Here is a 24129-nt window from a genome sequence, read left to right on the forward strand (position 1 = left end):
GAGAAAAGCATGGGACGGAAGGAGGGGATACAGCGCTCTGGCAAGGGCTGGACTTCAGGGGGTTGTTTCAGCCCCGTATAGGATAAACTAAGGGACAGCTTTTGTTGTCAGAAAGAGTGGATAAGGGCTTTGTCACTACCTTTCTATTAAGTATCGATGCGTGAACCTGTAGTTATATAAGCAGCAAGGGTAAGATGTTCACTGAATAACACTGGAGTTTTAAGCAAAGTGAATGAGATGTTGTTTATCATGTGAGTATTATGTAATTTCTTGAAATTGTATTTGTATTCCCTTTGTGAGGCCTCAGGTGGGGTCCTTTTTAAATCTGTTTGATATTGGCTGTTTTCTAATAAAATGTTACAAAGGCCCTCCGTAAGCCACAAGAATTATCACAGGCCCCGGCCCTGAGCTGCCCCTCTGAAAGCCAGCACCTCCATGTAGGAAGTGCCTCTGGAGCAGTGAATAAGCCAACTTACAGGGAAGTTAGCTAGGGAAAGTCCAGTTGGAGAGAGGGGCAGGGAGAAAGAGGAGGCATATATATAAGTGACCCAGAGAGATGGCTGGAAGACATGGCAATGCCAGAGCCACTGCCACCTCTTCTGCTTGCACCTGTGAGGTGTCTGTCACTGTCAAGGCTTCCACCTAGGTTCTAGTTTGGTTCTGTGGAGACTGTAACTGGCAGGTTCCTTCCAAAGACAGGTGGGTAGGGGAGTACCTATAATGTGAGCAGTGCCTCTTGGGGGTGTCCCTCAGGCAGCAGACAAGAGAGCTACAGGAAGGATGGTGAGGCTCCAAAGCATCCTCTACCATGAGGACTTCATTGATTCTCTGGTGGAGGAAACTTCTAGGACAGTGGAGGAAGGAATGCCAGAGACAGCCCTGGAGAAGGAAGACAACATGGACTCCCAGGAAGGTGGAAGCTGGAAGCTTGTGACATAACCAGAAGTCTTCATCTCCACCTGCAGCAGTTTGCCTGGAGAACGGGTATGGAGCACTAGCAACAGAGGAGGAGCACATTCCATTGGCCAGGCCAGGAATCCCCAAGGTTGAGAGGATCAAGACCACTACCACCAAGATGAAGTGACAGGCGGTGGTGGCTGGAGACTCCCTTCTGCAGGGCATGGAGGCATCCATCTGTGGGCCTGACTTGGTGTTTTGGGAGGTCTGCTGTTTGCCCAGAGCCCAGATCAGAGATGTCACTGAAGGATTACCAAGACACATCTGGCCCTCTGACCACTACCCCATGCTGCTCATCCATTTGAGCACCACTGGATGACACTGAGCAGATCAAGTGACTACAGGGCTCTGGGTGCAAGGGTGAAGGGGACAAGGTCTAATGCATTTTCTTCAATCCTTCCAGTCAGGGGTAAAGGCCTAGGCATGAGCGGACACTTCCTGCAAATCACTGCAGAGCTATGCAGATGGTGTCGCTTTGGCTTCTTAGACTACAGAATGTTCCAAGAAGGATTACCATGAAGAGACAGGATCCACCTGACAAAGAAAGAAAAGAGTATCTTCACAGACAGGCTTGCTAACCTAATGAGGACTTCAAACTAGGTTCTCTGGGAGATGTGGACCAAAGCCCTTGGGGAAGTGGGTGACCTAGAGGAAATGCAGGCAGGAGGGGGCAACTGGGGAGGCCTTCTCATTCTTCCTGAGAAAGTAGGGCAACCAGCTAGTTACCTCAGGTGTCTGTACATGAATGCACAGAGCAAGGAAAACAAGCAGGAAGAAAGGGAAGTCCTCACACAGTCACAGAACTATGATGTGATTGGAACAACAGAGACTTGGTGGGAGCTCGCGTGACTGGAGGACTGTCATGGATGGGTACAAACTGTTCAGGAAGCACAGGCAGGGGAGAAGAGGAGGAGGAGGAGGAGTAGTATCTAAAAGCCATAATTGTTCAGAGCTCCAGTATGAAACTGAAAATAGGCCTGTTGAAAGTCTCTGTGTTATGGGTGAAAGCAACAAGGGTGATGTTGTGGTAGCAGTCTACTAGAGACCACCAGACCAGGAGAATGAGGCTTTCTTCAAACAGCTAGCAGAAGTTTCTATATGACAAGACCTGGTTCTCATGTGGGACTTCAGATTACCCCAAAATCTGCTGGGAGGGCAATACAGTAGTGCACGGGCAATCCAGGAAGTTTTTGGAAAGCACTGGGGACAACTTCCTGATGTTGGAGAGGCCAACCAGGAGCTACTTTTTTTGACTTGCTGCTCAGAAACAGGGAAGAATTGATGGGAAATGTAGTAGTGGATGGCAACTTGGGCAGCAGTGACCATGAAGCGATTGAGTTCAGGATCCTGAGGAAAGAAAGAAAGGAAGAGTAGCAGGGTAAGGACCCTGGACTTCAGAAAAGCAGACTTCCACTTACTCGGGAAACTGACGGGCAGGATCCCCTGGGAGGCTAGTATGAGGGGGAAAGGAGTCCAAGAAAGCTGGCTGTACCTTAAAGAAACCTTTCTGAGGTTGCAGGAATGAGTACGGATACACAGGAAGAGTAACAAGCATGTCAGAAGACCATCTTGACTTAGCAGGGAAATTTTCAATGAACTTAACCACAAAAAGGAAACTTTCAAAAAGTAGAAACTTGGCAAACAACTAGGGAGAGGTATAAGAGTATTGCTTGGGCATGCAGGGATGAAATCAGGAAGGCCAAAGTGCAACTGAAGTTTCTGCTAGCAAGGGATGTGAAGGGTTTCTACAAGTATGTCAGCAACAAGAGGAGATAAGGGAAAATGTAGGTCCCTTACTGAATGGTGGAGGCTACCTAGTGGCATATAATGCAGAAAGTCTTAAGTACTCAATGCCTTTTTTACATCAGTCTTCACAGGTAAGATCAGCTCCCAGACCACTGTACCTGGCAGCATAGTTTGGGGTGGACGTGAGCAGCCAACAATGGTGAAAGAACAAGTTAGAGAACTGTTTAGAAAAGCTGGATGTGTACAAGTCCATGGAGCTAGATACAACACACCCAAGGGTGCTGAGGGAGTTGGCCAATGTTATAGGTCCTGGATGACTGGATACGGTCAAATATAGTGCCCATCTTTAAGAGAGGAAAGGAAGAGGATCTGGGGAACTACAGATCGATCAGCTTCACCTCAGTCCCTGGAAAAATCATGGAGCAGGTCCTCAGGGAGACAGTGATGAGGAACAGCATGGATTCACCAAAGGCAAGTCAGGCCTGACCAACCTGATTGCCTTCTTTGATGAGATGACTAGCTCTGGATGCAGGGAGAGCAGTGGACATGATATATATCTTGACTTTAGCAAAGCTTTTGATATCAGCTCCCACAATATTTTCACAAGCAAGCTAAGGAAGTACAAGTTGGATGACTGGACTGTAAGATGGATAGAAAGCTGGCTGGATCATCAGGCTCAATGTCTAGTTGGCAGCTGGTATCAAGTGGAGTGCCCCAGGGACTGATCTTGGGGCCAGTTTTATTCACTATCTTCACCAACGATCTGGAAAATGAGATGGAGTGCACCCTCAGCAAGATGACATGAAGCTGGGGGAGTAGTAAATATGCTGGAGGGTAGGGCTAGGATTCAGAGAGACCTACACACGTTGAAGGATTAGGCCAAAAGAAATATCATGAAGTTCAATAAGGACAAATACAAAGTTCTGCCTCTAGGACCGGTACAGGCTAGGGTCTGACTGGCTACGCAGCAGCTTTGTAGAAAAGGTCCTGGGGGATACAGTGGACAAGCTGAGTATGAATCAACAGTGCACCTTTGTTGCCAAGAAGGCCAACAGCATTCTGGTCTGCATTGGTAGGAGTGTTGCCAGCAGATGGAGGGAAGTGATACTTCCCCTCTATTCAGCACTGGTGAGGCAACATCTGGAGTGCTATGTTCAGTTTTGGGCTTCCCACTACGGAAAGAATGTGGACAAATTGGAAAGAGTCCTGGGGAGGGCAAAAAAAAAGTGATTAGGAGGCTGGGGCACATGGCTTCTGAGGAGAGACTGAGGGAACTGGGTTTATTTAGTCTGGAGAAGAGAAAGCTAAGAGGGGATTTAATAGCAGCCTTCAGCTACCTGAAGGGGGGTTGAAAGAGGTGGCAGATGACAGAACAAGCAACAATGCTGTCAAGCTACAGCAAGGGAAGTTTAGGTTAGCTATTAGGAAAAACTCTCTCACTAGGAGGATGGTGAAGCACTGGAACAGATTACCCAGAGGGGTTGTGCAATCTCCATCCTTAAAGGTTTGTAAGACCCAGGTAGACAAAGCATTGGCTGGGATGATATAGTTGGGGTGGTCGCGTTTTGAGCAGGGAGTTGGACAAGATGACTTCCTGAAGTCCCTTCCAACCCTAATTTTCTATGATTTTAAGTAGGATTTCTGTTCCCTCTCCAGCTCTAGCATTTGTACTGTATACAGTGGTAGACTGTGGAGACCTAGAATGAAATGTATTTCACTGGTCAGCTCTTTGGGACAGAAACCACTTGTGTGTTCTGGATTTATACAGCACTAGCCCAATAAGTTACCATCTATGACTGAGACTTATAGGCACAAGACTTTACTCACGGGCTGAAACTAAATAACTGTTTTGAAATTTTTATTTATGAAAACTGAAACTATTATGTTGACTCCTGACAGCCTCCACAAAGTTCATCTATTTGTCCAATTATTAGCATAGCCTTAAAACAACAGAACCTCTGGGTGCCGGTGCCAGGACAATGAAAAAGCAAAATAAAGATGATGCATTTGGCAGGAATGCCATTTTCCTGTTACAATTGCTGTGGGCAAGTCTCTCAGTGCTTCACTTTCCACATCTGTAAAGATGCTTTAACTTCTCTCTTTCAAGCATGAGCTCTTCAGGACAAGGACCTTTTCTCACAAGGTGTGGATAGCAGGTACCAGATTGCACCGCCCTCCCCACAGTTGCATTTTAATATACAATTCAAATCACTATTTAGATTCTTTCAAGAAAGCCAAGATAATGGTTTGCCCCTGGTATCCATTACAGAGTATTATATTTGCTTAGGTACTAAAGATAAGTTAAAGTCACCATTGCTGTACTGCTCCCTTACTCTAGCATGCTATTATGTCCTCTCTCTCACAGCTACTGAGATGCCTCCCAGCATAGCTGATGTTCTTAATAAAATTCCTTTTCATAGTAAAGTTGGCTAAAACAAGCTTAATCCATGTCTCTTCAGGAAAAGATTAGGCTTAAAAAAGGTTTAGAATTGCTTTCCCTGGAGTCTCCCCAGACTACTTACCTTTTGTGCCAGAACTATCCATGGGAGTTGGGGTGTGAAGTTTGCAGTGTACATGTCCTGAAATCATATTCCAAACAATGATTTCACCATCATAACTGGAAGTAGCAAGAAAGGTAGGTGGACACTGAGCAACACAGAGAATATCCTCCTTGTGGCCACGGTTCTAAATTAAAATTAAAAGATCCTGTCAAGAGACATTGCTGCTACTTTCTCATTTTACCACAGAAACCCTAGATGTAAGGACCCTCATCTCTCCAGCCTAGTTTTCTAGTAGCACTGGATATGAATATCAAGACAAGTGAGATTCTTGACTTTGGGACAATATAAAAGGAAAGAGCCTGCTTATAGGTACTTTCCATCCCCTTGTGAGGGTCTACAACTCATGCAGCTTTAATCATTGCCACTCTGTGACTCACAGATCTCTCTCCCTATCTAGTTCAGACTCTTCCTGCATCTCTGATACCTCCTTGTGGATGGTGTGAAATTTTTTTTCCCATATCTGGCATAGTTAACTGCTTCATAGTAAACTCTACTGGTCTATGTTGAGCCCTATGTACCAAGTATCTATTCAACTTGTAATACAGATGAATTGAGGTGGATTCTTACTATGTCATCCTGCCAATAGGGTTGCGGTTTCTGAAAATGATGCAGATCATCTGCTGAATCCTGTATCAGGGAACACAGAAAAAGGAGAGAGGCTTGAGTATTTTCTATATGTTCTCAGGTCAGAAGGGATCTGCTTTTCTCCTGAGGCTTCCAATGAAAGAAGTGTACATGGCACACGAGTCACATGTGCAAAGGCTAAATGGCCCTAACCTGCAAGTTAGGTTGACTGGAGAATATTAAATTCTATTTTCTGAATAAATTTAAAGTTTTGGGGATAAGTTTTTGTTCTAACCTGAGAATGAAACAGACCTTGTGGAAAAGTGTGCGAGAGGAAACACCAAGCCACCCTAGAAAAGAGCCACTACATATTGCACTCAGCTGTGATGTGGCAGAGTCTGCCCCAAAGCAGACTAGCCCTGCATTTCCTACCTCTCAGATGTGTGTTCAAATCACTTGGCTAGTCTAAGCCCATCTGCTCTCACTCACTCTCTTCCCTTAATGCAAGATTTTCCCACCCCTCCAATTCCATCCCTAGATCTAAAAGAAACCCTTTTCCAATAACTTTATCCAAGGACTAGCATATACAAGATGCAGAAAACACCATTCAGGGCAGGGGCCAGGACCTTGTACCCCATTTCTTCCAGGGCAATACCAAATAATAGAGCCACAGACATTTTGCTCTACACCTGGCTCCATATCCCTTCTCTTGGCTACCCAGTGAGCCAGCTTCAACAAGAAGAATGGAGAGTGCAGTTGTCTCAGCCTACACCATATTCTGGTGGTTAGAACAGTTTGCTGGAAGATGTAGGTGGAAGATGTAGGTTCAAACTCACTCTGGAAAATGGAGTGGTAGGGGACAGAAATAGAACTTGGGCCTCCCACTTCCTGCGGAAGTAACTGAAGTGCTGGATTCTTGGGTTGAAAGGCAGGAAGGGACCTTCTTCTCCCTTCTCCAAGCAGCTTCTGTACCTATTTTTTCCTCAGCCCACACTTCTATGACTTACACATAGTTATGCACCTACTTTGGCAAAATATGGCTGTGTGTTCTCTGGTGATCTAATGGAGCTCTTGCAAGCATGCCCAGAAGGAACAATCTAAGGCACGTAACTGAGAGACAATGCACAGCTACAACTGGACACCTTTAGGCAAAATAGGATTTGTTCAAAAGGATATTTAAAATAATCATTTTATAAAATAAACAATCTGTTTCAGCTCTAATCTTTCTACTTACAAAATACATAGTTATTCTTCGGTCCCATCCAACAGCTATGATATACCTAGAAGAATCAAGTGTTCAGTTTGATATGATCTACATGTTCTATACTAAACATTTTTTTTAAATGAGAGATGACAGATTGTGTTTAAATGTTTTTGTTCTAAAACATTAAGACCACAGGAAAGTTAAACCTAACTGGCTGAAGAGTGTAAATAATCAACTGAGAATGGTTACTATGGAATCACACCATTATTGAGTGCAATACAGTGCTTTTCATTTGATGTTGCACAGAGGCGAACACAGAAGTCCTGGTTTCTAAATAATGCTGCAACATAAATAATTTAATATGGAGCACTGCATATTGAGCATCAGAACTATGGCACAGATTATTTAGATGTTAGATCGTTATCTGACTCATCAAATTACAGGCTGCAAACTAGGGAAAGATACAGTAGCAGAGGACAGTAAAAGGCTCACGTGCAGTGAGGGTGCTCCGATGTGCTGTAATTGCAGCGCGTTACAGCTGACTTGGTTAATCTAGTCTGCTGGAGTGTGGTAATTACTGCATTCCAGCCAAGTCTAGCATCATGTGCATCAGAATCCCCGTACTGAAAAATGGTGGTGAGGGTGCTTGAACTAAAGCTCATTCATTGAGCTTAATTAAAGTGCCATGCTGCCAGTTTTCAGCACAAAGATACCAATACATGTGACACTCCAGGTGCTTTAATTAAACACAGCTCTCAGAATGTTTACAGATATGCTCTGGGAGGCGTGGGACATTTTAATGAGCATGGATCACAGAGCCACGCTAATTAAAGTGCCTGGTGCATCACACATATCAGCATTCCTGTGTTGAAAAAATGTTGGTGGGGGTGCTTGAACTAAAAGCTCAAACGAGCTGGAGTCTGCTGGAGCAGCATGGTAATTACAACGCATTGGAGCAGCCTCCCTGTATGTGTATAGGAGTCCTCGGAGCTTGTGCCCTCCTCCCCCGCCTCCCAGAGCACATCTACAAACACCCAAATGTAACATCACTATTAAGTTTAAATCTTTCTCAGGGCTCGCTTTATCATCTCTAAGGATTCAGAATAAAGGCAGAATAAGTCTGAAGACTTGGTTCCAAGCCCTTTCACCTTTCAGCAAGCATTTTTCCCCAATGTCCTTGATATCCTCTTGGTTTCCTGTTCAGTACCCTTGAAGGACATTCCCCCTGGGTCTGACACATTCCCTCATTCCTTAATGCTGTCTCTAGCAAGCCATCCCAGATGCTAAGCCCAGTAATCCCTTCCCATCAGGTGCCTTGTCTGAAGAATCTCAGCATATCTGTGCTATGCATTACCTGGGTGCTACATTACAGGGCCCCACTGGCTGCCTATAACTGTTTGTTTGCACCAGGTTTATTTTTCAGGCTGCAGTATATGCATGTCTGTGTGCAGCTTAGGCCTGACTAATGCTCCAAAAATAAGTTCCTGCAGGACAGAGGTGGCACTTGCAGTTTCACTTCCCACCCAATCCATCACTCCCTATGACAAGGTGCACATCAAGCCATGAAGCCACTTACTTGTTTCTGTTCACCTCCACGTAGGTGCAGTCACAAATTTCATCACATTTGCCTTCTGCAGGGTAAAATAAATCAACGTACATTCTCTTAAATGCTTTGTGTGATTTTTTTTTTGCAGTCTCCCAATATTTTAAATCACCTTGCTTACCCCTTTTCAAGGTATGCAGACAGTGTCCATTGTTGTAATTCCATACTTTCAAGCAGCCATCTCTTCCTCCAGTAACTAACCTAACAGAGGGTTACAATTCAACACCTTTTTTCCACAAGTGCCAACAATCATACATAGAAATCCTTACCCACACATACAAACATACCTTCTTCCACTGTCATCAAAGGTCATACAGGTGATAGCAGCACTTCCATGAGCATCACAAAACTCAAACAAATGCTTTCCTGTTTCAAAATCCCACACTTTAACTACCTTTATTAACAACAAGCAAACAAACAAACAGTGATTAGAGAAGCACCGGAAAAAGTAGCATAAATTTCCCATTTCACCCATCCATACCCAGCCTTTCCCAACTCATCCTGGGGTTTTAGATGAAAAGTAGAACTGCATCCAATACAAAGGAACACATTGCTTAGTTTCCTTCACAGAGATCTTTAACTTTTGCACACGAGCCTTGTACAGCCAAATACCACTACAATGGGTAGCAAAGGCTAGATTCATAAGAACTTTGTACTTAAAGACCTAATGAGGCATGTAAGTCCAACATCTAGGCACTACTGCCATCCACAAAGCCTTCACATAAAAAACTTAAGGTACCCAAAAATGCTCAGTGTCCAAGTGTCTGATGGCAAAGTCCCAGAGGCACCTAAGTGTCTATTGCTAGACATGTGCACAACTGCTGACGTCCTGCTTGTTTCCACTGAGATTCACTTACTGTACTCATTCTAATCTAAACCAAGTTTCCCCACCCACCTTCCATTTAGCACAGGGAGGGGGAAAAAAAAACAACTCATCTTAGATTCAAGTACAAGCCAGGCAAGCAGTTGCTGTGACTCCAGACAGGGCTAAGGTGGCTCATGTGTCAGGTAGGGGATGTAGGGAGTGTGGGGAGCACAGGGAAAAAGCATGGAGAAAGGGGGTGCAGAGCAAGGGAAGCACGGGGAAGGGGTATGGGGAAGGGATGCAGGATCCTGCAGCTCTGGTCCTGAACCTAACCAAAGCTGGAGCCAGAGCTGCCACTACTGCCTGGCCCAGCTGGGTACTCAGCGACCATGGCAAAGCTAGAGTAGCTGCAAAGGTAAACAGCAAGGGGGAAGGAGAGCAGGCATCAGAGGGGAAGTCACTGTGGGGAGGGAAAGGACAGGCAGCAGGGGGGCCAATAGCCAATACCCCAGCAGCTGCTTTCTCTGTGGCAAAGGTGGGGGGGATGAATTTAAGAAGCCTTTCCAATAACTAGATTCTAGACATAGAAAAAATTTAACAGATGTATATGTTTCCATGTCTAAAATACAATAATAATTGAGAAGGATGGGGCAGGGTGCTTCTTAAATTCAGTACCAGGCAGGTCAACATCTGTCACTTGCAGGAACTAATCCAGTACATGTGCTCAGAGAGCATCTAACCATATTGAAGGCAGCTACAGAAAGTGTGGATGATCCCAGTTTAGCTCCTGAGACTAATGGTTAGGACACTCATCTGGCATAGTAGACCCAGGTTCAAGACACTTCTCTACCTGAGTGGATTTGAACAAATGATTCCCAGGTGACTGAAGAGAGTCTCCCACTTCCTCCTATTGCATCTCTTTTCCTTTGTACTACACACTTAAGTATTCACTGGAGCAGGAACGGGAACTCCCACCCACTGGGAGTCTTCTAATCATAGCAGTGTCACTCTCTCTTGCCATCTGATCTAAAGTATACAGAACTGTTCCATGAAAGAATGAGCCAATGCCTCCTTGCTTTTTGAAAGAAAGGGATAGGAGCCTCAGCTCAAACCAAAGATCATGGCTGTGAACCGCAAGTGCAACGGGGCATCTCCTTGCAATCTAGAATTAGGTACTTAAGTCCCTGAGAGGGACAGTGCTCCAACCCAACCCCTTCCATCAGCTTCTGCATTTTCTTTCTGCATTATACAGAGGAGCCCAAGCATCTAACTTCTGGTTGCGACTTCTACCACATGCCTCCAAATCAGACATTGAAACATTCAGCTTTGTGGCACTTAAGTCCCTCTTGCACATCTATGGTTAAGATCTAGGCTGTAGATAGACATGGTCAGCAACTGACAGATTACACTGACTGGTGCAGACTACAAAACTAGCAAAAGCTTGAGTTATAAATTATACGTACTTAAGCTGGTATGTAATCAATAAGCTTGCATTTAAATCATAAGCAGTAGTCTAGGCAAGATGAACCAATACTTATTTGACAAGCCACTAATATTAGACTAGGCCAAGAACAAATAACTGCATTTTGGAAAAGCACGTAACAGTAGCTAAAAGTGACAATTGAAGTTTTGCCTTTTGATAACAAATGAGTTGTATGTAGTCAGCTGGAATACTATCAAAATAATAATGTGTCTTTCTTAACCTGTTTTATTTTGTAACTGGCCTACTCAGCAAAGTAAAAGAAGCAGAACATAGCAAGTAGCATTCCCAGATGGTGAGGGAAAGAGAGAGATTAGAAGTCCTGTCACCCAGAACTGTAATTTTCTCAAGGACACAAACCCCAGCTAATTCGCATCCTCCCAGACCACAGGAAAACTGGTTCAGTCCAGTTCTCAAAGTCTCAATGAAACAAATATTTTAATAAGACCAATTAGAATATTTATTTAAATAACACACATATACACATTGTGTGTAAATAGGGGGAACCTGGGGAAGACATCAGGAAATGTAAGAATCTGCTGCTAGCCTGCATGCCAGCTTCCTCCCCACTCCTGTATTTCCCCAGCTAGCATAGGTGAGAATCTGTATTATGCTGTTGCAGGTAGCTAGATAGGCATAGAGTAGGGTTGCCAACCCTCCCGGATTGGCCAGGAGTCTACTGAAATTGGCATCCATCTCCCAGTGACTATTGAAAGCAATCCAGGAGACTGATACTGTGAACTGGTTGAACAGTACAATTAATGACATTACATCATATTGGGGAAAAAAATCTCCTGGAATAGCTTCTGTCAGAGTTAACAACCCTAGCATAGAGACAAGTGCTTATTCTTATGCTTTGGGTGATAAAATCAATAAAAGGTTGGGTTATAGAAGCATCTCTGCCTTTTTCTAGCTTAGGTGTTAATAATCCCTTACCTGCTAAAGGGGAATGGAGGATCATTGGGAAAATGTTATTGCATCTTGAGTTGATATACAAAAAGGGTAATCATTAAGGAAATTGAATTCTGTGTCTGAGCTTGCAAAGGCCTTATCAAGACAGATTATAGTCCTGTCTCTCAAAAGACCAAACAATACTGGGTTTTTGGTAACAAAGAAGCCCGACTGTCTGTGTGTCCTGGACAACATGGTTGTTCAGCTAAGGTTATATAGCACTATCTGATGTGATTGCCTGGTTTTATTATTGCTGGTTAAGACAAAGTCTTAGGCCTCATTAGGATGACTGGAAAGATTTAACTGCTGAAACTTGCTGAAAACGTAGAAGAGCTGGGTGGATTGGGAGTTACCAAATGGAACTGAGTGAGCAAAACCAAAGACTTTATGCTTGGTATAGAATAAGACAGTATTAGAATGTGTTTATTCTGAAATGAACAAAACACATGTAGCTTGGTATAAAACAAAATTATTATTTGAATGGAATGCGTTTAAATGAAGTGAAGAGACATGCATAAATCAATATTTGATTATGCATATGTGGCTTTATACGACTGAATCGTTATGAAGGACAAGAAAATGAAATGTATAAATATCTGATTTATGTAAGATGACTTTGGAAATAATGTATTCCTATGTTACTCCCCGCTGCCAGAAGTCTTATCAGGTACTTGACAGTGATTATAGGCTCTTTTAGTAACCAACTCATGACTTGTACTTTTTGTGCTCAAATCTACAGACAAAAGGTTGTGGTGGTTAGTACAATTATCACTTTAAACCATGCCCAAATATACCCGTTGTTTGGGAGAGCTAAAAAGAATCATCAGCTCCAGAAAGTTGCAGCACATACTGGGAAAAAAGTTAAGTAACATATGTAAGTTCAAGACTATATATGATGATATAGTTGGGGATGGTCCTTCTTTGAGCAGGGGGCTGGACTAAATCAGTGTTTCTCAACCTGTGGGTTGTGACCCAAAAGTAGGTTGCAAGAACATTTGAAATGTTCACACACCACAGGTTTCCCCTTGCAGGCTGACAGCCTTCCAGGAACTGCTTGGAGGCAGAGGGGACCACATGCGTTTGTATGCATACATGCATGAGGCTGGCATACAGCCAGGCAGGGTGCATGAAGGTAAGTCTATGGGGAGTGGGGATTCAAAGTCCAGGGCCATGCCTTGGAAGAGAGAGTGTGTGTGTGTGTGGATGTGTGCATGGAGGGAGGGGGCCCCTGCCAGTGCTGGAGGAAGGTACCTGGGCACTGGGTCTGTGAAAGGGTGGTAGGGGAGGCACCTGTTTCTCCAGCAGAGGAACAGGGCAGGGGAGCCCTTTAGGGGCAGCAAGGAGCTGCATGGTTAGGTCAGCACCCATGGTTGCAGGGGTGGGGCGGCTGGGAGACGCTGCCCAGGGAGATAGGGGTCACGGCCTGGCCACCTGGTGTAGCGCAGGAGCCCCAGCCCAAGGCAGGGGGTACCACAGGCCTCCACTACTCCTCCCTCCAGCCCATGCCAGGACCAGACTTGCTCTGCCACTGCCTGCATGACCCAGAGCCATTGCAGCTGCTGCGCTCCAGCCTGGGAGGGACAGAGGGTTGGGGGGGGGGAAGGGGCTCCCTCCAGCAGGGTTGGGGGTGCAGCTATGGCTTGGGAGTGAAGGGCACCAGTAGGACCAGGGGGCTGCAAGTCGCAAATGAGGAACATCAGCAATTTGCATTGTGCAAACTGCACAATGATGAATGTCACTTGGGAGTAATTGTGGGTCACATGTTGGTATTTCTGTTAATGTTTTCCTGTCAATGCTGATTTCTGTCTTTAAAAATTAAGACTGATGAGCTGCTTTAACATGTAATATGTAATAAGTATTTTGGGGGCAAAATACTTGTGTGTTTTCTACTTAAGCTATTTACTGGGTCGGAACTGGCAACAATGTTTACAAACGGGTCCTGGTACAAAAGAGGTTGGGAGCCGCTGGACTAGATGACCTCCTGAGGTCCCTTTCAGCCACTGGCAACACATAGGGGGTGCACATGCATGCCCTGAGATTGACCATGCACTCCTTGAGAGAAGCGCCCGTGGCACTTCTGGGTTACCTCCAGCACTTCTGCCGATGGCAGCAATTGGCCTTTGGGGGACACCCCGCCAGATGGCAATCAGGTGCCAGGGCACCCCCCAGTTTTAGGAGGCACCAGTCACCCATGCTTCCAACCCTAATTTCCTATGATTCTAATACTCAAATCAATTAAGATGTCACTGTAATAACATGAGAAAATTAACTCCCTTTAAAATATTTTACTGACTGCAGATTAGATAGTTTAATGGTGATGGGCACATTAAAAATGCACAAGTTAGAGACAACAGACACAGGCCATACTGTCAGCAACTATTTCCTTTGTGTACCAAAGCTGTCACTTACAGATCCTTCTGAGCAGCTCACCACGTGCTTAAACTCTTTGTTGTACTTGCAGCACAGAACTGGCTCCTTATGAGAAATGACCAAATGGGGCTCTGGAGGAGGCCTGTTTCATGGAAAAACAAACTAAATACCTTATGCTCCGTTGTCACAGTCACTGTGTATCAATAGCTCACAACTGGTCTATACTAATGCAGTAGAGCTCATATAGTAGGAATTAACTTCATGAGTACTATGGAAAGCACAATAGCATTAAATATTTCTATTCTATCATGCTTGAGTAAATATAACATATGTACATGATTATATACAATATTGCGTTCTATTCAGGGTGGGTTTGATTTCAAGGAAATAAATTTAAATCACTGGTCAGGAAGCTTCATTGTTTTCTACAAAAAAATGCATTTGTGTCGTTTTATATCCCTTATTCATTTAATGTCTTGAAAATTTGCACTTTTAGAGAAGGCAAGGGCTTGATTGTGTGCACAGACTTGTAGAGAGGCAAACAGGGCTCATGGGTGGATAATCAAGTCCATTATCTCTCCTCTCCATATACTGCTGTTTAATAAGGATGTTATCTCTGGAGACAACAAACTCTACCTATGCCTGAAGAAGGGCATTTGTGCCCCAAAGCTTGGAAAGTACCATTTTTCTAACTATTTAATTGGTCTAATAAAAGATATCACATCTACCCAAAGAACCTTGTCTGCCTATGATCTCTGGAGACAAATCCACAGTTTGAGAACTGAAACTAAGCATCACAAAGATGCTTAATGGGATCTTCCAGACTGAGCCCAGAGTCCCATTGGGTAGAGTGGCTTTCTTTAATCTTTACTAATCTATAGAGGAGCCTCTAGGAATCCCATAAGATTGAGCCCCTAATAAAATCCATGACCTGCTGTGATTTATTTATAAAATTTCTAAAAAGGTTACATGAATATATTGTCTCAAACAGTATATAATTAGAAGTTATAATCCCTATTCCATGATGACCTCTTTAAGCTTTAACATATCTTAAATTAAAACTATCTTTATATAAGTTTTTTAAAAGCATCTTAACAAAGGATATGATTACATTAAAAATCCAGTTTGATTTAAAAATCATTGATTTTATCCACCCTGATTCTATCCTATATTCTGTTTTATTAATTGTTTCCAATTTCTTCATGCTAGCCAAAGGGGCCAATGTAATGCCACAAACATCACTTACAGGCAGTAGAAGCAGGGGGAAGATGACGAAGGCTTTTGTCTTCACATTCAGCACTGCCCCAGCTAGGCCAATTCAAGTGAATTTGAACCAGCCATGCAACCACAGTTGTCATTGGTCCTCTAGGCTAGGAGCAAGTCTTAATATATAGGTAGGAGGGGAAAGGACCGAGAGTTCTGCACCAGCCTGTTCCCACAAAGGGCAATCTTCTCCAATTGTCTTTCCAATGCTCTAGAGTCTAGACACATACCCAACCCACCCACACTCCAAACTGCTGCTAAATGAGCTCAAAAGCCTTCCAACCAATGTAGGCTTGTGCTTCTACCTTAATCGCAGATGAAGAAGAGCGAGTGTATCCGTGGCAACATAAAGTGATCGGGTGCCTGGTATGTAGTGGCAGGCAGTGAGCTCCCCTTTAATTCCACTGCTTTTTGAGCAAGCTGTAAACAAGCAGCTGTGGTCCTCAGTATCCCAGATCTACAAAGAGAGATGCAACACAAACTGAAAAAAAAGGAATAAGGCCATGTTCTAATCTTCACTGAAGATTAGGTGGCTGTAGAAGTGCTCTGCTGTGCTTCCCTCCCCATCCAAGCGCTACATGGCGCATTGGAATTGAGAACCCGAGTTCTGTCACATTCCTGCCGTATCAGGGCCTCTTGGCATTTGAGCCACAAAAGGAAGCAAATAACTTACTTACTCAGGAAGTGTTGCAATTACATCTGAGGCTTTAAAAGGAAAGGACTTGAGCTGGGTTATTAGACGTTAGCAATGGGCACATTAGAAAAATATACAATGGACAGAAGGAGGAATTCTGCTCTGGTATACAAAACATTTTTTCCACAGGCTTCAAAGAACCTACTCCCAATTTACAAAAAAGGCAATGGAGATAAGATTTTTTTTTTTAAATCTCAATCATCACATTACCATAAACCCAGTCTGTACTGCAAGCTTAGCCATGGTGGATTCCTACATTTGGACTATCTGACGAGTGTGGTGCAGCAGTTTAAGTCATGAATGAGCTGGAGCCACACATGATTTATGCAATGCCTCACTAGAGATAGCTCTACCAGTGCAGCTCTGCTTGAGTTTTAGCTACTAGCAGAGATGAGGCAGAAGGAAGCACAATGTTTGTGACAGCGTGAAACCACTGATGTAAATCTTAGCAAAGATGGGTCAGCCGTTTTCCTGGAATTCAAACCAATCTCCATATAATTAACTGGGTCAGGGTGTTCCTGATAAAGCCATAAAAAGCTACTTGGCTACTAAGTACTCTGAGTAGATATTTATAATATAGTACATGGATTATTAATCAAACTGATTATCAGACTGATCAAACTGTCAACATTTAATTACAGCATATTTGGGAATTGTATCAATATTAAATCTATGTAATAGAATAATGTAATTAGTATTTAATAATATATAACATAACTTATGGGCAAGTATTAACATGCTATGTTAGAAAAGTATAGGGCATAATATTTCCTATACATATTAAAAATATTGGGAATAATATTTATATAACACTATATAAAAGTATAGGGACAATATTTCATGTAAATATTCAAAACTAAGAGAACTCCCCAATAATTAGATTTGATAAGTGGAAAATATATTTGTTTGTTATAAAACTTTCCATGTATAGATATAATTATTAGAGGATCATCTTAAATTCATCCTCCTCCTCCCCACCACTGCTGCAGGCAGGTACAGAGGTAGTGGAGGGGCAGGCAGCTGCTGTGGCTCCAGCCCTAACTCTGGGTCAGGGTTGAAGCCACAGCAGCCCCCCACTCCCATGTTAAACAGGGAAAAAGCCTCATCTTGGGATTTGAGTAAATGCAGTACATGTGATTTACATACAAATTATATGTGTATATTATTTCCCTATTATTACAGCATAGGTAAAGCATTTCTATACTACAGATTAGTGCAGTAGTATTTACTAGGTAGCTTGATATTAATTTCATCATTATATATAACATTTATTAAGAAATGTATCATTACAACATAATTCACTTTTGACTGATCTGGTGATCAGACTTTGGAGGAGGCTATGAAGAGATATGGTGACATCTCCATCCCTGGAAATTTTCAGTAGTAGTTGTAAAAACATTTGGCTGGGATTTTTTTTCAGGAATTATCCTGCCATAAGGTCCTTCCCACCCCTACTTTCCTATGGTCCTATGATTATCAGTTTGATTAATCACCCTGCCATTGTACCACTGACATTAAAAGATGGGAACTTTGTGCAGAGGGCTGCTTGGCATCCTGGACTGATATTTATCCTTCCCCCTCTAGACAAGCTATCTTTCTTGCTGCTGCTTTGCAGTCCAGTACTGGCTACATTTCACTCTCAGAAGGTACCAACTACCTATTTCAGGTCTCTATAATATACTCACCACTGTGGCATCCAGTCATATGATATCAACGGGAGTTAACAGTGCTCAGCATCTGGCACAAGCAGATGTGCAGACCTGGCCTATTGCCCACCCCCACTTCCCTGAGGTCATTGAGAGTCTGCCTAATGACTTCAGAGGCTGCTGAATCTGACACACAGTTTGCCAAAGGGCTCCAAGATGAATGGTGCGGTGTAGAAATTGACTACTGCTATGCTCATGTATGAGCTAATTCCTCATTAGTGGATATCTACAAAGTCAGTGGACACACAGCAGACTCCATTTAGCCTCATAACTAAGAAAAGGCTATGCATTTTACCCAGAGCATGTATTTATCAGAATTTAATGGGAACAATTAATCGCATCATGTACACACTGCTGTGGTATTAGCAGCCCTAACACTGTTTGGCGCCCTTCACTTTTCAAGGTTTTTGTTTTTTGTTGTTTTTCTTGTTGTTTTTTTTGGGGGGGTTATATTGCAACTGTTGTGCCTGCTATTAAAACAAACAAACAAACAAACAAACACACACACACAAAAATAAAACTATGGGAGAGTAGCTGTGAAACCAATGAGTTCCTATCATTTTTAAGGCTTTCAATGATAACCTTTGACAGCAGCTCTCTTCACAGTTTCTGGACTGGTAATGGAGAGTTCAATTGGTTATAAAACTAGAGAGAACCAGAATTTGTTACAATGTAGGCAATATACAACAAAATTGGGCCTGCATTGTATGTTGAAGTTCAGCAAATTAAGTACTTATCCGGTATGCATGTAAGTAGAGTACACTGTGCACCACCGATTAGCTTGGCCTAACGTTTAAGGACAAGACATATTAAACATTGACATAAGGAAACAAATTAATCCTTGCATCATGTTTGTTCAATATTGGGCACAATGAACAACAGTTAAATCAAACAGGTAACAGTACATAGATACGTGTTTGACACCAGATACCAACTTGGAGAAATATGGTGGAATCCTGTGTCAAGAAACAGGATGAACATAAAATCACCAGAGCTTCAAGGCTATGAAGTATAGATTGAAATGTAGGGTTTTAAAGAAAGTTATCTTGCAGTGAAATAAGTCATTAAATTAATAATATTAGAAGGCTTACTAATACAGCAGTCAGAAATCCAACCTTAGACTGGAAGCCTTAAATTTGAATAAATGTAAAAAGGGAAAATTACAATAATTATAACCAGGCAAGTAGGGAAGCTAACCTCCCCTTTCGTTAATGTTACTTAGCACTCCTTCTGATAAGAGGTTTCTTTCCATTGCTTTCAACTTTACAAAACTAACTGTTTGGGCTTACATTAAGTAAAAAAAAAATTAAAAATAATAAAAAAATCTTAATAAGATCTCAGGTAACACTGTAAAGCCATTTCTGAGAATGAGTTTTGGAAACCCCCCCCCCCCACTGTTTTTGCCCTTTAAAAAAAACGGTATGGCCTTTTCATTGAAGAGACTCTTTACTGCTCCAGGATTTGTAGCACAGACATGAATGTGGTAAGGGAGAAACTGTGCGTCAAGGATGTGTCTTTTGTCATGAAAATCCACACAAATGTAGTGTCCTTATAAACCTCAAAACATAGCAAAAACAAGCACCTGCTCAGTAGCGTCTTCTTTTCAGTCCCCTGAAAAATCAGCCCACAACCAGGCACATCTCATGGAGGCACTGAGCAGGACTTTTCCTGCAATTGCAGTTCTAGACTCTTGTAGCTCTGATTGGACATCTGAACTGGGAGCAAAGAGCTCGTCTGTCCTGTGTTGTCAAGTAATACAGTCCCAGCAACAAGGGTGGAGGAAGGGGAGGAGGGAAGACAGGGAGTGAAAGCTGTCCAATTCAATTGTGAAAGGGACAAGAGACAGACTTGTATGGCCTGCATGTTGGAACATCAGTTGTAGTGGAAATGATTTGAGTCACAGACAGAAGTTCAGCTCCCTGGTCTAATTCATGGAGCTTTGTAGAAAGCACTATGAATCAGACCAATCCTTCTGACCCAACAGACATTAGCTTTTGGGTCAGGAGAGTAGAGGAAATCGAGCTCCAATTTGAAGCTGATCCAGCAAGAGAGGCTACACATTGACAGCCTCTTCCCCTCACCCTGCCCTCCCCTCCCACTGCTTTGAAGCTGTCTCAGGATGGGAGGATGACAGCACAGGAGGCAGGGCTGGGCTGAAGCAAGTCCAGTTGCCAGAGCAGACAAGTTAATGACTAGAACTAAAAAATAGTGAGGCAGGGGAAAGGGAGGGGAGGCTAAAAGGGAAACCAATCTGATGGGGAGGGGGGAATTGAAAGAGTCTGAAGGAATTAGACTAGGAATTTGCAACCTTAACAAAAGGTCTTTTAATAAGTTGCCTATGCATAATTTACATTACACACACACTTGAAGGTAGGAACATTTTGGCAAATGAAGCGAACCTCCCCCCCACCTCCAAGAATACATACCTTAGGCCAGAACGCTAATGTCTGTTCTGTGTTACAAAATCATTTTTGAAGTACACCCACACTTTCAAAGCAGTAGATCTCTGTTAAAAGCTTTGCTATCATGTACTAAAATGTTTAAGAATGAAGGGTTCAGCTATGCTGATCAGTTTTGTTGCACTGAAAAGCTGACAGAACTTTTAGCTTACAGAAGCAGCAGCTAGAATTAGACTCTCTACATTCATCAAACGGTCAGATCCAAATCCCATGAAGTCAGTGAGAGGTTATTGACTTCAATTACAGCTGATCAGGTTCTATTTTTTTTTTTTTTATACACACACACGCGCGCGCACACACACACACACACACACACTGCATTCACCTTGTTTAGGTTCATTTTTATAGAACATATTGAGAGATCTTATTTCCCCATAAAGAAAGAGAGATCGGAGGCAAGGTATTGGACAGATGCTGCCCAGACAAAGACCTTAAGAGTGTTGTCTGTGGACATGGAAAATACTCTGGCATCTTCTTCAGATACATAGAGGTAAAAGATTGGTGCCATATGGCTTCTGAGCATTCCTGTTGGTCGTCTGAAATTTAAATTAAAAAAGGTCAAGATTTAGCAGTTTCAAACTAATGATTTATAAAACAAAATAAAAGTAAATGAGCCAGAATCTATAATACTTGTTTGTTTGGAAGAAGTTATATTTTGTGTTTTGTTATGAAGACCTACATATTGGAGGGGGAATTTATTAATATAAGCCATGTGGAATGATAGCAGCCAAGTTCAACTTTTCATGCCAGCTACTTTAGTCTCACTTTTGGTTCCCCTTTCTGCATCCATCCTATGTTTCATCTTTCATGCTTAAATTGTAAACTCTTTCGGCGCATCAACACATGCAGACATGCGCTTGTAGGAGCAAATAGAAGCAGTGCAAATTTGAGCTAGGGCTTTTTGCCTCAGTGCATGTACTTGGACATGCACTTTGTTGTGGAGCAAATTGTGCCACCTGGGGCAAAATAAGCCTGCCTGGCTCCTCCCAGATCTGCAGCCAGGGGAAGCTAGAGCCTGGGGCCAGCACCTGTGCTGTCCCAGCGGTATAAAAAGCTGCCCTGTCCTGGTCCCATCAGTATGAAAAGCCACCTTGGCAAGTAGCTCAGGGCTACTTGCTCTTGGGAGCTTCTGGGCGTGGCCAATTGGTACCTGGGGACACCACCCCTTGTTGCAGCTGGACTGCTGAAGGAGCCCTGAGAGTTCCCTGCACCCTCTATCCACTGCAGCAGTCTGGCAGTGGGGGCTGCTGCCTGGCTGTAACCTGCTGGGCACCTGCCAGACTCGGACAGGGACTGCAGAGCCAATAGAGGCATCTGCCCTTCTGGGTCAGCTGCCAGTAGGCTGTGGCTGCAGGGTTGGCCTTTGTGCGACACTACTGCCCTGTGTGCCCCTGCCCAGCCATCTGGGCAGCTAGTGCCCGAAAGATGTTTCCAGTGTGGTGGCCTGCTTTGAACTGTCAAAGCATGTCCTCCTGGCCTCAATTGGCTAGGAGGTCAGCCACCTCCAGCTGGGTCCAAAGTGCTACCTCTGAGCAGGCAGGGTCATAGTTTCATAGTTTCTAGGGTCGGAAGGGACCTGAGCAGATCATCTAGTCCGACCCCCTGCCATGGCAGGAAAGAATACTGGGGTCAAACGACCCCAGCAAGGTGTTCATCTAGCCTCCTCTTAAAAACCCCCAGGGTAGGAGCCTGCACCACTTCTCTTGGAAGTTGGTTCCAGATCCTAGCCGCCCTGACTGTGAAGTAGCGCCTCCTGATATCTAGCCTAAACCTACCCTCTGCCAGCTTGTGACCATTATTCCTGGTCACTCCTGGCGGTGCTCGGGGGAACAGTGACTCCCCCACTGGTCCTGCCACTGGCCTCCCTAGCAGGAATTCTGGTGTTCCCTACTGGAAAACTGAAAAATCCCTGATAAAAAAATCCAAGTCACTCTGTAAAATACCCCAAAATCCATCCTCCTCCACGATTAAAACAGAAGATCACTATATTATATACACAGAGAGACAGACCACTTGGGCATGTTTTATTGATATAATCTACTATGTTAAAGCAATTTGGACACCTACCAGTGTCTTTATCATCATAAAACATATATGTATTTAGAATTAATTTTATTATAGCCCCCCCACAAGCAGCCAAATAGCCCCAGCAGGGGATACAACCCCTCCCTGCAGGGCCTACATGCCCCACCCCAGCCTCGCAATTCCTGCCCCGCCTGGTCCCATCCACTGCCAGCTCCTGCAGCCCTCCCTTCCCCGCACATAGCAGCACAGGCCAGCAGGGCCCAGGCTGGTGCCACTGGAGCTGTCCTCCTGCCCCGCGCTGTGCAGGCAGGGCCCCCCGTAACCCCAACAGCGGCTAGAAGTGAGGTGAGTGCTGGGTGGGGTGAGGTTTGTTTTCATTCAGGTTTTTTTGTTTTGTTTTGTTTTGTTTTTTAATTGTGGGGATGCTGGGGTGGGGCCAAGCGGGGAAGGGATGTGGGGACTGGGGGAAAACAGGTGGGGCCGGCAGGGGTCCCCTCCCCCCTCCTCCAGGACCCCCGACCCCTTACTTACCAGCACTGGCAACCTGCTGCTGGCACACTGCCTGCCCTGCATGGGCAGGCAGGGTGCTTCAGCACCAGGGTGAGGGCCAACCAAAGAGATGCTCTGGGAGCCAGAACATCTCTGTGGAGGACCCAGCCTCCAGTTGCCCTGCTTTTTGAGTCTTTTTTTTTTGATCCCTGGATATCCAGGGGTCTAATTTTGTGCCCCCCCCCCCCCCCAACTTGTAGCGGGGTGGGGGGGAACCTTTTCCCATTCCCGCACATGCAGGCTTATCTGGATGTGTCCTTTGGGGGCAAAGACTTTTTTTTGTTGTTCTGGGTCCATATAGCACTTCACACATTGGCAACCTGGTTCTTCAATGGGGATCCTCAAAAACTGATAACAATGATTATTTGTACTGCAGCAAAATGGACTTCCAGGCCTTGCCCAGAGAGTGACCTTCAGAGAACTTTGCAGGTTTGAGAACTTAGGAGACAAGCAAAACTTTAACTCAATTTTACATACAAACAGTTGTTATTAGCTCATGACGGCTTATAAACACTCCAACTTACAGAACCACTGTTACTGCACCAATTATATGCAACATCCATTAACTGCAATAAGACCATAATAACTGCCATTTACTAGGTCAGCACCATCTTGCCCAGCATCCTGTCACACAGGGGCACAGAGTGGGTACTGAGAAGGAGAGTGAACAGGGTATGACCAAGGGTTTTTTCCACTCTTCCTCTTTCTCTTGCAGTCTCTAGCATTTAAAATCTAGGCAGTTCTGACTCAGAAGCTGTAGCCCTAATTCCCATCATCAATAGCTACTGAAACCTTTTTCCTTCAAGAATTTGTCCAATCCTTTTTTGAATCTGGTTAAACTGTCAACTTCACAACCATCTGGCAACGAGTTCCACACTTTCATGGTAAGTTTAAAATTAACAAAAGGAAGCTGTCTTTCACACAACTTCCTTTTGTTAATTTTAAACTTATTACCTACTAATTTCATTTTGTGACCCCTAGTTCTCGTAGTGTGAGAGATACTAATTAATAAATCCCTATTTACTTTCTTTACTTTGGAAGCCCTTTTCATATCCCACCTCAAGCATTTCTCGTCTAAACTAAATAGGCGTAGCCCAGGGCAGGCAATTATTTGGGCCCATAGCCACGTAGGCAGTTGTGGGGAGCTGCCACGGGCCAGCCAGCAACCCCCTCTCCCCAACAGCTTGGAGCC

The 24129-nt window shown here is 43.9% G+C and overlaps 1 protein-coding gene across 1 annotated transcript in view; it reads right to left on the bottom strand.

Annotated features, from left to right (window-relative positions):
* The window catches only part of LOC109306609 (WD repeat-containing protein 64-like), an 89707-nt gene that overhangs the window by 26517 nt on the left and 39061 nt on the right, over positions 1-24129 (bottom strand). Inside the window, exons 14-22 of the mRNA XM_019530114.1 lie at positions 20794-20899; positions 15810-15961; positions 14281-14383; positions 8923-9029; positions 8757-8836; positions 8609-8663; positions 7063-7108; positions 5832-5891; positions 5226-5388 (exon numbers count right to left, since the gene is read on the bottom strand). Of these exons, the coding sequence (XP_019385659.1) occupies positions 5226-5388; positions 5832-5891; positions 7063-7108; positions 8609-8663; positions 8757-8836; positions 8923-9029; positions 14281-14383; positions 15810-15961; positions 20794-20899 (872 nt within the window). The remainder of the gene's footprint in view (positions 1-5225; positions 5389-5831; positions 5892-7062; positions 7109-8608; positions 8664-8756; positions 8837-8922; positions 9030-14280; positions 14384-15809; positions 15962-20793; positions 20900-24129) is intronic.

Source organism: Crocodylus porosus, unplaced genomic scaffold, assembly GCF_001723895.1.
Source record: "Crocodylus porosus isolate Cpor-Errol unplaced genomic scaffold, CroPor_comp1, whole genome shotgun sequence".
Classification (NCBI taxonomy): domain Eukaryota; kingdom Metazoa; phylum Chordata; order Crocodylia; family Crocodylidae; genus Crocodylus; species Crocodylus porosus.